The 15,212-nt window shown below is 35.4% G+C and overlaps 1 protein-coding gene across 1 annotated transcript in view; it reads right to left on the reverse strand.

Moving 5' to 3' along the window:
- The window catches only part of LOC127737630 (hemicentin-2-like), a 24,484-nt gene extending 10,023 nt beyond the window's left edge, over nucleotides 1-14,461 (reverse strand). Inside the window, exons 1-3 of the mRNA XM_052248485.1 lie at nucleotides 14,318-14,461; nucleotides 13,172-13,474; nucleotides 12,527-12,814 (exon numbers count right to left, since the gene is read on the reverse strand). Of these exons, the coding sequence (XP_052104445.1) occupies nucleotides 12,527-12,814; nucleotides 13,172-13,474; nucleotides 14,318-14,396 (670 nt within the window). The 5' untranslated portion in view covers nucleotides 14,397-14,461. The remainder of the gene's footprint in view (nucleotides 1-12,526; nucleotides 12,815-13,171; nucleotides 13,475-14,317) is intronic.
- Nucleotides 14,462-15,212: the final 751 nt, after the last annotated feature.

A 15,212-nucleotide genomic window follows, 5' to 3' on the forward strand; every position in this document is an offset into this window, starting at 1 on the left:
CAACGGTTCTAATATAAGATGGTAATATACGAAGATAATGTTATAAAATCGTGTTGACAAATATTTCGGCTTAACAAATAGCCTTCGTCAGTGTCGATAGTTTTAACAATACTAATTGTAAAATGTGTAAAAATATTGATATAACTTTTCATAAAAAACTTTCGCCGACAATTTCGATTAAAAAGAACGACCATTTTTATTCAAAACGTTCAGAAATATTTTCACGAGTCGCACAGGTGCTTCCTTTACTATGTACTGCGCATGCGTGAAAGTAATCCAAGTCAGTTTTGGTCTATTGATTTCAATCTCAAATCTAGAACATCATAATTTACAACAAATCTCGATACTCAAATATACGTGACTGTGTATATGTATATCCCAAAATGAGTGTAAAATAAAACTGTTAGTATTTCTTATTGATGCCGTTTGGATGATGTACATTTAGTTCCTTTATCCAAAAGCTTTCCCGAGCCTGTCGCTGGGCATGACTCCAGTGAATGTTCTGTTCAATCACTAGGATTTTCATGCGGTTAAAGTCATCAAGTTTGTGACCCAATTGTCTGAAATCCTGGGAAACTGGGAGAAGTGGCTTCTAAGAGATATCACTCCTATGGCCATTGAGGCGTTTGTGGAAAGGCTGCTTTGACTCACCAACATATTGGAGGCCACAAACCGAACATTCTAGAATGTAAATAACATTCATACTTTTGCAGGTAACATTGCAAAATATCCTATAGCTATTTTCGGTTGCCTTACTGTGAAAATTTGATGAGTGATGCATCTGTAGGCAGCATTTGCAGCGTTTTTCATAACACGAGCGGCATTCTCCAGAAGTACTTCTATTATCAGACACTTCAGCCCGCACCAGCAGGTTCCGCAGACTATTGGGTTGCCTAAAAGCTATCATGGGAGGCTCGGAAAAAATCTTGGATAGTTTGGAATTCTTTTCAACTGTTTTCCAATGCTCACGAATGACACCAGAGCTGTTTTTGAGAGATGGGTGGTAAGTAAGAACATTTTTTTATTTTTTATTCTAACAGTTTACTCCTTGAAATAGTTTCCGCTTTCTGAAAACTTTTTTGGATAGTTCTGTGTTTGTAGCCCCTTCTCTTCAAGCTGGTTTCGAGTTGACTTAGTCGTTTTTTAGTTGTTTCTGTGTTGGAACAAATTCGCTTGACTCTGAGTGCCTGACTGTACGGGATGCTCTTAGTACAATGAGCAGGATGGCAACTTTTAGGGGACATATATTGGTGAGTGTCAGTAGGCTTAGAATATAGATCTGTGGATATGATGCTATCTGCGAGTGAGTTGGATTTCAGATTAAAATCAATAGACCAAAACTGACCTGGATTACTGAGCTATTTTTACACATACAATTAGTATTGTAAAAACTATCGACACTGACGAAGGCTATTTGTTAAGCCGAAATATTTGTCAACACGATTTTATAACATCATCTTCGTATACTACCATCTTATATTAGTACCGTTGTGCAAATCTTAAGACCTATATATATATATATATATTAGGGATGTCAACGAGTACTCCAGTACTCGAGTATCGCTCGGTAGTACCGAGTATCAAATACCAAAATGATACTCGACTAATCGGTTTCCTGTTAAAATGTTGTTGCCTTCTTAAAGAAATAATATTTTTATTAAGAGCGCCTCCCGGGAAATTAAATATTAATCAAAATTGGTCAAAATTAAAATACGTTTGAACTTTCAAATGCTTGCGTTTAATTGTCATTTAAAATTCCTCCGAACATAGGTAGGCTATGAACAAGAGCACCTTTCCAATGCTTACACTTTTAGCTAATCGTGTCTTAGTCATTCCACCCCCTCTGTACCGTCAGAGCAAATATTTTCATCAGCAGGACGGTTAGTTACGTAACAAAGTTGAGAAATCGACTCGTCACAGAAAAAGTTGAGAAGATAATATTTCTAAACAAGAACAAATTCGTAGCAGCCTGTGTCGACCCTCAGAAAATGGTTAAAGGCATCAGTAAGTTCTAATCATCACCCCTTTGTTGATCATTAAATGTGTTTTTTTACGATTCCCAAATACTATTGTTTGAGTAATCATTTTTCTATAGATGTTTATTTATTAATTGATTAGATCATTGCAAGTTTACATAATTAGTACATGTGGTAACTGAGCTATTAATTATGGTGTAAAATTTCTTGGACTATTATCTAGTCTTGGGTAATAATATTGAGGGTTTTACGACCATGAAACAACGTCCCACAATACGAAAAATGGGTATAATTTTGTGTTTTCATTTTGTAGATGTTTTTCCGAGCGAGTACTCGAGTATCGCTCGGTAAATCCAACGAGTACTCGATTAGTAAATCTTCACCGAGTTGACATCCCTAATATATATATATATATATATATATAGTCTATAAGAATCTACCAACCAGTAAACTTAATAGGTATTGGATCATCAAAATTGACAATACTACACAAACAGGGAAAATTATATGAGTCTAAAAGATTGTGTAACAATACCGATAAATAGATGGAAAACAAAACACTAAAAAGTGTTGAATATCATCGCACAAAGATGGCAAAACTGAACAGATGATATAAATTATACAATAATTGCAAATATTTCGGCTCAACAAATGGCCTTCCTCAGTGTTAAAAGTTTTAACAATACTGATATATAATGTATAAGGTGTAACCATAGATCAATAATAATACAGGTAAGTTTTGGTCGATTGATTTTAATCCAAAATCCTGAATATCATAATATAAACATTAGACTGTAAATTTAATTATTTCTTTCTATAGATGTTACACAATCTTTTAGACTCATATACAAGTCTAAATTGAAAACAACGTTCAAACCTATGATTGCGTTGGATAAAAACCGCAATTTTTATACGTGTGCATGCAAAAACAAATTTCTTGTTAGAGGGGTCTAAATACAGCACAAACAACATTTTCCAAAAGACCAAAAAAGTGAAAAAGTATATTTTAACAAAACGCATTTGACTAACAGGTCGAACAACAAATGTTCTTAAACCCTGCTGACTGCCATTGGCGATTGCCAAATAAACGGATCACAAGGTGTAATAAATGGATCTTAATTAAAAATTTAATACCAAACAGAAAACAATAAACTTGCGGCAAAGATGGTATACCGCAAACAAAGGTGCAAAGATTTTTGTACACCATATCCGGATTTCGACAATTAATGTCTCTTCAGTGATGTTAGGAATCGAAACAGTATTTGGAAGGCCGTGTAATTTACCTCAATTTAGGATAGACTCTCGAATTTTGAGGAGTCATATATATATATATAACCAGACTAAAAGGGTACAACATTACCAAAAAATGACAATAAACGAACAAATGTAACTATAAATATTTCGGATAACAGATATCCTTCATCAGTATGAGCACGATGTAAAATAAATCAGATCAATCTATTCTGATTATTAAACTATAGCAATCTTGAATTCTATACAATAAAAAAAGTGAAACAGTAATTAGAGATATGAACTGGCACAACTCTAAAATTCCAAAATGACGTCAGTTAAGATGTTACAACAACTGCGTGTAAATACATCCCCCCCCCCCCCCCCCAAAAAAAAAATAAAAAACAGCACTGATCGATATAAGTTGGTAAAATATGTCAAACAGAGGCTTTTATCATCCAAATAAATAGCAGTTTTATAATGAAAAGAAAAAATAATAGTAAATTTGGGATAAGGTTAAAAAAATGGACGTGGATGCGTACTTGTACATCCCTAATAAATGAAAAGAACCCTGGTATTTAGACTAGTAAAATTCAAAAAATTCCAAAAGAATCCTTAAAACTGTAAGGGTCAAGTAAGGAAGCCGGAGTAACTGGAAACAAATGATGTCAGGAAAATGAGTGATGGTAGGGAAAAAGAGTGACTCATTTTATGTTTTTTCATTAATGCCCTCTGAGGAAACTGTCCTTAGCTTTCTTATCCAAAACCATTCCCGAGCAAGTCTTTCGGCCCTTGACCAACCCTCGTTGTGGTCTATGATTGTGATTGTAGGGTTTTTGATATCAGCTTGTGCGTGCCCAGGTGATCTCAAATGACGACTTACGGGGAGGTCGGGCTTGCAGGTGTAGTCACTTCGATGACCATTCATGCGTTTGTTGAATGGCTGTTCTGTCTCGCCAATATACTGCATGCCACATCGACACTGAAGAAGGTATACAACATTCTGTGTTTTGCAAGTTACATTACAAAATATAGTGTACACAGACCCAGTGGAGTGGCAAGTAAATGTTTGAGTATTCAGTACTAGTATTTGTTGGCAAGTCAGACATCGTCTGTTACCACACGACTTGCACCATCCTGCAGTTGAACAGCTTTTATTAGAAGAGACGTCAGCTTTCACAAATAAGTCTTTCAGACTTGCTGGTCTCCGAAAAGCTAAGACAGGAGGATTGGGAAAGATCTTGGACAATTTTGGGTGCTTGGCAATAGTTTGCCAATTGGCACGGATCAAACGTGAAAGGTTAGTAAAGGCGGGATTGTATGTTAAAACAAACGGAACTATTTTGCTGCGCCTCTTCTGTTTGTACTGTAATAGGTCATTGCGGCTGTTGTTATTAGCACGCGCAAATCCCTTATCTATTGTCCAATTTCTTATATATATATATATATAAAATGACTGAATAATAGCCAACGATAAATCTTACGGGGCGATGGATCATATAAATATGATACAGTACACTACAAAATATAATATATAACCAGTCTAAAAGGGTACAACATCACCAAAAAATGACAATAAACGAACAAATGTAACTATAAATATTTCGGATAACAGATATCCTTCATCAATATGAGCACGATGTAAAATGAATCAGATAAATCTATTCTGATTATTAAACTATAGCAATCTTGAATTCTATACAATAAAAAAAGTGAAACAGTTTCACCCGAACATCATATGTAGAGACGCTTATAGTAATTATAGATATGAACTGGCACAACTTTAAAATTCCAAAATGACGTCAGTTAAGATGTTACAACAACTGCGTGTAAATACATCCCCCCCCCCCCCCCCAAAAAAAAAATAAAAAACATTACTGATCGATATAAGTTGGTAAAATATGTCAAACAGAGGCTTTTATCATCCAAATAAATAGCACTTTTATAATGAAAAGAAAAAATAATAGTAAATTTGGGATAAGGTTAAAAAAATGGACGTGGATGCGTACTTGTACATCCCTAATAAATGAAAAGAACCCTGGTATTTAAACTAGTAAAATTCAAAAAATTCCAAAAGAATCCTTAAAACTGTAAGGGTCAAGTAAGGAAGCCGGAGTAACTGGAAACAAATGATGTCAGGAAAATGAGTGATGGTAGGGAAAAAGAGTGACTCATTCTATGTTTTTTCATTAATGCCCTCTGAGGAAACTGTCCTTAGCTTTCTTATCCAAAACCTTTCCCGAGCAAGTCTTTCGGCCCTTGAACAACCCTCGTTGTGGTCTATGATTGTGATTGTAGGGTTTTTGAGATCAGCTTGTGCGTGCCCAGGTGATCTCAAATGACGACTTACGGGGAGGTCGGGCTTGCAGGTGTAGTCACTTCGATGATCATTCATGCGTTTGTTGAATGGCTGTTCTGTCTCGCCAATATACTGCATGCCACATCGACACTGAAGAAGGTATACAACATTCTGTGTTTTGTAAGTAACATTACAAAATATAGTGTACACAGACCCAGTGGAGTGGCAAGTAAATGTTTGAGTATTCAGTACTAGTATTTGTTGGCAAGTCAGACATCGTCTGTTACCACACGACTTGCACCATCCTGCAGTTGAACAGCTTTTATTAGAAGAGACGTCAGCTTTCACAAATAAGTCTTTCAGACTTGCTGGTCTCCGAAAAGCTAAGACAGGAGGATTGGGAAAGATCTTGGACAATTTTGGGTGCTTGGCAATAGTTTGCCAATTGGCACGGATCAAACGTGAAAGGTTAGTAAAGGCGGGATTGTATGTTAAAACAAACGGAACTATTTTGCTGCGCCTCTTCTGTTTGTACTGTAATAGGTCATTGCGGCTGTTGTTATTATCACGCGCAAATCCCTTATCTATTGTCCAATTTTTTATATATATATATAAAAGGACTGAATAATAGCCAACGATAAATCTTACGGGGCGATGGATCATATAAATATGATACAGTACACTACAAAATATAATATATAACCAGTCTAAAAGGGTACAACATCACCAAAAAATGACAATAAACGAACAAATGTAACTATAAATATTTCGGATAACAGATATCCTTCATCAATATGAGCACGATGTAAAATGAATCAGATAAATCTATTCTGATTATTAAACTATAGCAATCTTGAATTCTATACAATAAAAAAAGTGAAACAGTTTCACCCGAACATCATATGTAGAGACGCTAATAGTAATTATAGATATGAACTGGCACAACTTTAAAATTCCAAAATGACGTCAGTTAAGATGTTACAACAACTGCGTGTAAATACATCCCCCCCCCCCCCCAAAAAAAAAAATAAAAAACATTACTGATCGATATAAGTTGGTAAAATATGTCAAACAGAGGCTTTTATCATCCAAATAAATAGCACTTTTATAATGAAAAGAAAAAATAATAGTAAATTTGGGATAAGGTTAAAAAAATGGACGTGGATGCGTACTTGTACATCCCTAATAAATGAAAAGAACCCTGGTATTTAAACTAGTAAAATTCAAAAAATTCCAAAAGAATCCTTAAAACTGTAAGGGTCAAGTAAGGAAGCCGGAGTAACTGGAAACAAATGATGTCAGGAAAATGAGTGATGGTAGGGAAAAAGAGTGACTCATTCTATGTTTTTTCATTAATGCCCTCTGAGGAAACTGTCCTTAGCTTTCTTATCCAAAACCTTTCCCGAGCAAGTCTTTCGGCCCTTGAACAACCCTCGTTGTGGTCTATGATTGTGATTGTAGGGTTTTTGAGATCAGCTTGTGCGTGCCCAGGTGATCTCAAATGACGACTTACGGGGAGGTCGGGCTTGCAGGTGTAGTCACTTCGATGATCATTCATGCGTTTGTTGAATGGCTGTTCTGTCTCGCCAATATACTGCATGCCACATCGACACTGAAGAAGGTATACAACATTCTGTGTTTTGTAAGTAACATTACAAAATATAGTGTACACAGACCCAGTGGAGTGGCAAGTAAATGTTTGAGTATTCAGTACTAGTATTTGTTGGCAAGTCAGACATCGTCTGTTACCACACGACTTGCACCATCCTGCAGTTGAACAGCTTTTATTAGAAGAGACGTCAGCTTTCACAAATAAGTCTTTCAGACTTGCTGGTCTCCGAAAAGCTAAGACAGGAGGATTGGGAAAGATCTTGGACAATTTTGGGTGCTTGGCAATAGTTTGCCAATTGGCACGGATCAAACGTGAAAGGTTAGTAAAGGCGGGATTGTATGTTAAAACAAACGGAACTATTTTGCTGCGCCTCTTCTGTTTGTACTGTAATAGGTCATTGCGGCTGTTGTTATTATCACGCGCAAATCCCTTATCTATTGTCCAATTTTTTATATATATATATAAAAGGACTGAATAATAGCCAACGATAAATCTTACGGGGCGATGGATCATATAAATATGATACAGTACACTACAAAATATAATATATAACCAGTCTAAAAGGGTACAACATCACCAAAAAATGACAATAAACGAACAAATGTAACTATAAATATTTCGGATAACAGATATCCTTCATCAATATGAGCACGATGTAAAATGAATCAGATAAATCTATTCTGATTATTAAACTATAGCAATCTTGAATTCTATACAATAAAAAAAGTGAAACAGTTTCACCCGAACATCATATGTAGAGACGCTAATAGTAATTATAGATATGAACTGGCACAACTTTAAAATTCCAAAATGACGTCAGTTAAGATGTTACAACAACTGCGTGTAAATACATTCCCAAAAGAACAGCACTGATCGATATAAGCTGGTAAAATATGACAAACAGAGGCTGCGTATTTATCATTCCAAATAAATAGCAGTTTTATAATGAAAAGAAAAAATAATAGTAAATTTGGGCTAAGGTTAAAAGTTGGACGTGGATGCGTACTTGTATATCCCTACCAAATGAAAAGAACCCTGGTATTTAAACTAGTAAAAATTCAAAAAATCCAAAAGAATCCTTAAAACTGTAAGAGTCAAGTAAGGAAGCCGGAGTAACTGGAAATAAATGATGTCAGGAAAATGAGTGATGGTAGGGAAAATGAGTGACTCATTCTATGTTTTTTCATTTATGCCCTCTGGGGAAACTGTCCTTAGCTTTCTTATCCAAAACCTTTCCCGAGCAAGTCTTTCGGCCCTTGACCAACCCTCGTTGTGGTCTATGATTGTGATTGTAAGGTTTTTGAGATCAGCTTGGGCGTGCCCAGGTGATCTTAAATGACGACTTACGGGGAGGTCGGGCTTGCAGGTGTAGTCACTTCGATGACCATTCATGCGTTTGTTGAAAGGCTGTTCTGTCTCGCCAATATACTGCATGCCACATCGACACTGAAGAAGGTATACAACATTCTGTGTTTTGCAAGTTATATCTGTTATCCGAAATATTTATAGTTACATTTGTTCGTTTATTGTCATTTTTTGGTGATGTTGTACCCTTTTAGACTGGTTATATATTATATTTTGTAGTGTACTGTATCATATTTATATGATCCATCGCCCCGTAAGATTTATCGTTGGCTATTATTCAGTCATTTAATATTTTTACCTTTTTTGTAGTCTGCATTGAGTGTGTTCACTCGATCCGATATTCTTACTGCATATTCCACCATGCATTTGCAATTTTATTTTAAGAAATTAAGATCTTTTACTATCAAAATTATCAAAACAGAACATCATATTTCAAATTTAGAAATCTACATTGATCAAAGAATTATTCCGAAAGGGTTAGTTTTAAAAGCTTCGCCACTTACAACAGGAGAAAAGTCAAACAGATTTTTCCATAGATGGAATAACATTCTATACAACAGTTCTTTTAGTCTGATGGATCTTTTACGCCTAGAAGCAATTCATCAAGTAAATTATTTATATAAACTTCGTGATAACTTGCACTGCCGATCTCGTGAACAATTGTCTGATCTTGAACTTGACGAAATTCAAGTACGTCTTGGTGATATCAAACGTATTGAATCACATAAGCTCCACGTCAAACAGATTAACAAATTTAAACGTGATGGTGTGCAAATTAATCACCCTTTAATCAGACCTTCAAAAAATTCAAATAAAAATAAAAAGCCTCGCAACCGTAGATTTCGAAGAAAAAGTCAAATTCCGGTCAATTCCAACAACACGGTTGTCAATTTATCAACAGTCTCTTTAACTGAGGACGAAATTAAAGTCTTATCTAAGGGTTTGAATTTTTGCCCTACTCCCAGTAACATAGATAATATGAAACTGGAAGATGACCTTAATAACTTTGCCAGAACCCTCAGAATCAAAGAATATTTTGGTAACAAGGATAATGAGGAAGACTCAGACACGTCTGACTCGGAGGAAGAAATCAGAATTCCGCATTTTAAAAAGAAGAGTTCATGGATTCCTAAACCTAGTAAATCTGCTACACTGGAAGATGTTATCGATAAAATCAAATCGGATGTTGTTCATCTAGCTAGCAACAAGTACTCGTCATTTTATAACACCTCTTCTGACGAGAAAAAAGCCATACAATCGCTGAGAAACCGAGATGATATTGTGATAAAACCAGCAGACAAGGGAAGTGCCGTTGTGATAATGGACAAAACTAACTACATCGCGGAAGCAGAGCGTCAGCTCTCTGATGAGAGATTTTATAAGAAGATTGACTATGACCCTACTTCCGAGTTTAGTTCCAAAATTATTACTGCGTTACAAACCATGCACGATGACTGTCACATAGATGAGGATACAATCGGATATTTAAAACCAGAGAACGCCAAGCCTGGTCGATTGTATCTTCTTCCCTAAATACACAAGGTTAACAACCCTGGTAGACCCATTGTATCCGCAAACGGCCACCCGACTGAGAAAATCTCGGAATTCGTAGACTTTCATTTAAGATCTCATGTAGAAAATCTTCCTTCTCATATTCAAGACACAACAGATTATCTTCGTAAAATGGAATCCATGAACCCTCTTCCTCCGGAAACCCTCCTTGTCACTTTAGATGTCACCTCATTGTATACCAACATACCTCATGATGACGGAATACAATCGTGTAAGGAAATATGGGACTCTCGCAACACCTTAGAACCACCTACCGAATGTTTAGTCCAGCTGCTCACTCTGGTTCTGAAATGCAACAATTTCACCTTTAATGGTGAAAATTACCTTCAGATAAACGGGACAGCGATGGGGACGAAAATGGCACCGTCGTACGCCAATATTTTCATGGGAAAATTAGAGAAACAAATTATTTCAACATCTTTATCCAAACCTCTATCTTGGTTCCGTTTCATCGATGATGTTGACATGAAATGGATTGAATCCCAACAAAAATTGGATGATTTTATCAGGCATGCAAACAACGCACACCAGTCAATTAAATTTACATATGAAATTTCCGACTCCAAAATATCTTTCTTAGACACTACTACATCTATTAAGGACGGTGGCATATCAACAGATCTCTACTGTAAACCTACAGATAAACATCAGTACCTTTCTCCCCAAAGCTGTCACCCCAAACACTGTACAAAAAGTATCCCGTACAGTCAAGCTCTCAGAGTAAAGCGGATTTGCTCCTCTGAGGAGGCTGTCACTAAAAGGTTACAGGAACTTCGCGGTTTTTTTACCAAACGAGGTTATAAGAAATTGGACATAGATAAGGGATTTGCGCGTGCTAATAACAACAGCCGCAATGACCTATTACAGTACAAACAGAAGAGGCGCAACAAAATAGTTCCGTTTGTTTTAACATACAATCCCGCCTTCACTAACCTTTCACGTTTGATCCGTGCCAATTGGCAAACTATTGCCGATCACCCAAAATTATCCAAGATCTTTCCCAATCCTCCTGTCTTAGCTTTTCGGAGACCAGCAAGTCTGAAAGACTTATTTGTGAGAGCTGACGTCTCCTCTAATAAAAGCTGTTCAACTGCAGGATGGTGCAAGTCGTGTGGTAACAGACGATGTCTGACTTGCCAACAAATACTGAATACTCAAACATTTACTTGCCACTCCACTGGGTCTGTGTACACTATATTTTGTAATGTAACTTGCAAAACACAGAATGTTGTATACCTTCTTCAGTGTCGATGTGGCATGCAGTATATTGGCGAGACAGAACAGCCTTTCAACAAACGCATGAATGGTCATCGAAGTGACTACACCTGCAAGCCCGACCTCCCCGTAAGTCGTCATTTGAGATCACCTGGGCACGCCCAAGCTGATCTCAAAAACCTTACAATCACAATCATAGACCACAACGATGGTTGTTCAAGGGCCGAAAGACTTGCTCGGGAAAGGTTTTGGATAAGAAAGCTAAGGACAGTTTCCCCAGAGGGCATAAATGAAAAAACATAGAATGAGTCACTCATTTTCCCTACCATCACTCATTTTCCTGACATCATTTGTTTCCAGTTACTCCGGCTTCCTTTACTGACTCTCACAGTTTTAAGGATTCTTTTGGAATTTTGGAATTTTTACTAGTTTAAATATCAGGGTTCTTTTCATTTGGTAGGGATATACAAGTACGCATCCACGTCCAACTTTTAACCTTAGCCCAAATTTACTATTATTTTTTCTTTTCATTATAAAACTGCTATTTATTTGGAATGATAAATACGCAGCCTCTGTTTGTCATAGTTTACCAGCTTATATCGATCAGTGCTGTTCTTTTGGGAATGTATTTACACGCAGTTGTTGTAACATCTTAACTAACGTCATTTTGGAATTTTAAAGTTGTGCCAGTTCATATCTATAATTACTTTTTTCATTTTAGGCATGTCTTTTGAGTCGTTTTTTGGAAATTTTAAAAATTTATTAGCGTCTCTACATATGATGTTCGGGTGAAACTGTTTCACTTTTTTTATTGTATAGAATTCAAGATTGCTATAGTTTAATAATCAGAATAGATTTATCTGATTCATTTTACATCGTGCTCATATTGATGAAGGATATCTGTTATCCGAAATATTTATAGTTACATTTGTTCGTTTATTGTCATTGTTTGGTGATGTTGTACCCTTTTAGACTGGTTATATATATATATATTCATCTCTAGATTGGTTGTAGTATCACAAACTCTGAAACAGTAATACCGTTGCTCTGCTTAACTTACACAATACTTCTACGTAGCAAAGACGACGTTAACACTGTTTGGGAGTTTGGTAGTTTCGTTCATGTATACCTCACAACACCTTTTATTGATATAAACTAGTTTTATATGTAGGATGTGCATGTTGGTGGACAAGAAAAATTCATAATTTTATGCCATCATCTATAATATGGCATTAACTGAAATACAAAAATACGTACAATTTAAATAAATTGTTCTGTTCATCTCAAGCTGATCATAACTATTCTCGGCTATACATGTTAGAGTTGTCATGTGATCAGACCGGCTACTATTTATTACCGTAGACATATAAGTTGTGTTGTAGCATGCCTTAGTTTTTAATACTATATATTCATCTTGCACCCATGTCAATGTCCCTGGTGGATTACCACACTCAACTTCACATTCTACTTCAATTTCTGAGCCTTCGCTTGCATAAATATAATTTGAAGAATTCGACGTGGTTATCTGCATGTATGCAGGTGACTCTAAAAATATTTCAAATTGTAGAATTATATCTTGTAAAACATATTGGAAGTCTGTAAACACAGTAAAATGTGATAACAATAGATAAACGATATCAATAGAACATTTAATTTGTTGCCTTTAATGCTCAGGCTCAAATTGATATGACTTATACAGTTTCTTGATAGGAATAAGTAAAATTGAAAAAGTAAGTTCTGAAAAACTTCAAAACAAAACGTGTAAAATTTACTTGAATTGTTTTTTAATTAAAATATCTTAGCAAAACCTAGAATACTATGTTTTCAACACATAACCACGCCGGCCACACACAAACAGCGAACCAATTTGTCGCCAATCTTTAATTTATCAGCAAAACATACCTATTAAGGCTGCATAGAACTCCTGTTCAACAGCTAAACCATCGATGACAGTATCACATTGGAATATACCGCTGCAATCTTCTGTGCAGTTCATAATTCGGAGAATGTATTGACCTTTGACAGAATCCTCAGTCACAGTTAATTGATGTTGGTTATAAATGTTCTTATTGACTTTGTCATCTATACTGTAAATGATGAGGTTTGGTGGACCTCTCCAAACTACTGGTTTTGAGGCTGACTTGAAAGGACAGTTAAAAGTTAAAGATGACCCAATTTTTACATATTTAACATCTTCTGTTGTTTCTGTGCAAAATAATAACCAAGAAGGACTTATGAAAAGATGCTTCATTTGCATCTTTATAATGTAACATTTCAAACAGCTGCTTGAAATGACAGGAAATGCATAGGATTGTAAATAGAGGAAGCTAATATTAGTACTTCATCCTTAATAAGACGACAGTTATGCTTGTAATTAAAATATCAAACTTCTTCACGGACGCCATGATGGTTTGGTTCACCTTAATGGAATATTTGTGTCGAAAAGCGGAGTTGACGATGGGTATGTTCGACTTGTCATAACCATAATTCCGTCCTTATCGTCGATTGTGACATAAACGAATGCGAATTATAATCGTACTTTTACTTGCATGGCAACACGATGGGTACCACATGTGGAGGAGGAAATGCTTATCCATCCGGAACACATGCGATCACCACGGATATCATCGGGATTTGTATTGTTCTATCGTTCGTTTTCTGTGAAATATTTTGTTACTGTTGTTTGCCATATCGTCGTTTTTATTTTTGGCCATGATGTTATCTGTTTTTATTAGACTTATGATTTTCGATTGCTCCTTTGGGATTTTCACTCTCTTTTAACTCTTTTAAAAAAATATAAAATCTAAATCTTCCACAAATTGTCTGTCTCTTTAATCTCTCCTAATCTGACTTACAATATCATTCTATAAAAAGGCACTATTTATACAGCATTCTACGAAAATAATTTTATTAATTTCATTGAAAATCTCGATTTTTAGTGTGAAGTTGTTTGTAAAATAAAATGAGATACAAAACTTACTAGATATTGATTATATTTAGAATAAAAAAGTATACCTAAAGGTGAACAAAATGAGATACAAAACTTACCAGACATATTCGATCCGATAAGAAACAATACGATACATAGGCATGTATATACCAGTACTCTTTCAGTAAACAGCTTCATTACTTCAACTGCATAAAATAGTCATTGGACAGAATAATATGTGGGCAATGCAAGATAGCAGGACGGTGCTTTTGTTTTGTCAAGATTTAGTACATTTATATTTCCTGTGATCAATTGTTTTGTAGTTCCGTTTTATTTAACGTACAAAATGTTTTCAATTTTATTTCACCGGAATCTATATATATATATATATATCGATCTCAATTGACAGTTTCCTCTCTCGTATTTGTTTGTTGTGTTACTATTTTAATAATCTAACTATCATTGAAAGAATAAGTAGACATTCGAACCTTATTTTCAAAAACAGACTTAATTGTGTGTTATGTCTAAATAATGTAAAAAAAAAATTAAGTTCAATCTAAAAGCTTAAGTAGTCCTATAACGTACATGTATCAAAAGATGAAACAAAGTTTTAGAACTCAAAATAAAGTCTCCAACAAAGAAAATGTCCAGTTCTAAATCGCTTTGAACAACGTGCTTTTATACAAAACAGAGACTGCTGAAAGTCTTCATTTTTATTGTTAAATGAATAAATGAATGGACTGGTCGATGAATATGTTTGTGTTTTTAATACGTCGAGTTGCAAATATTTAGGACGAATAATGTGTTATGAATAGGCATCCTGCTTTGCAATTAACCGAAACTCTGTGTCGAATTTTAACGTACTCGTTCATAAGGTAACGGTGTGCGGAATTAAATCCTACCCGGACATTTTATTCTGACTCCGAGCTGATGAGTCTTTGTTCTTACTCCGAAATCGTCTAGATGTAAATATTCCATATATATATTCAGGAGGAGAAAAAATTAACAGCAAGT

This window comes from Mytilus californianus, unplaced genomic scaffold, assembly GCF_021869535.1.
Source record: "Mytilus californianus isolate M0D057914Y unplaced genomic scaffold, xbMytCali1.0.p SCAF_4, whole genome shotgun sequence".
NCBI classification, from domain to species: domain Eukaryota; kingdom Metazoa; phylum Mollusca; class Bivalvia; order Mytilida; family Mytilidae; genus Mytilus; species Mytilus californianus.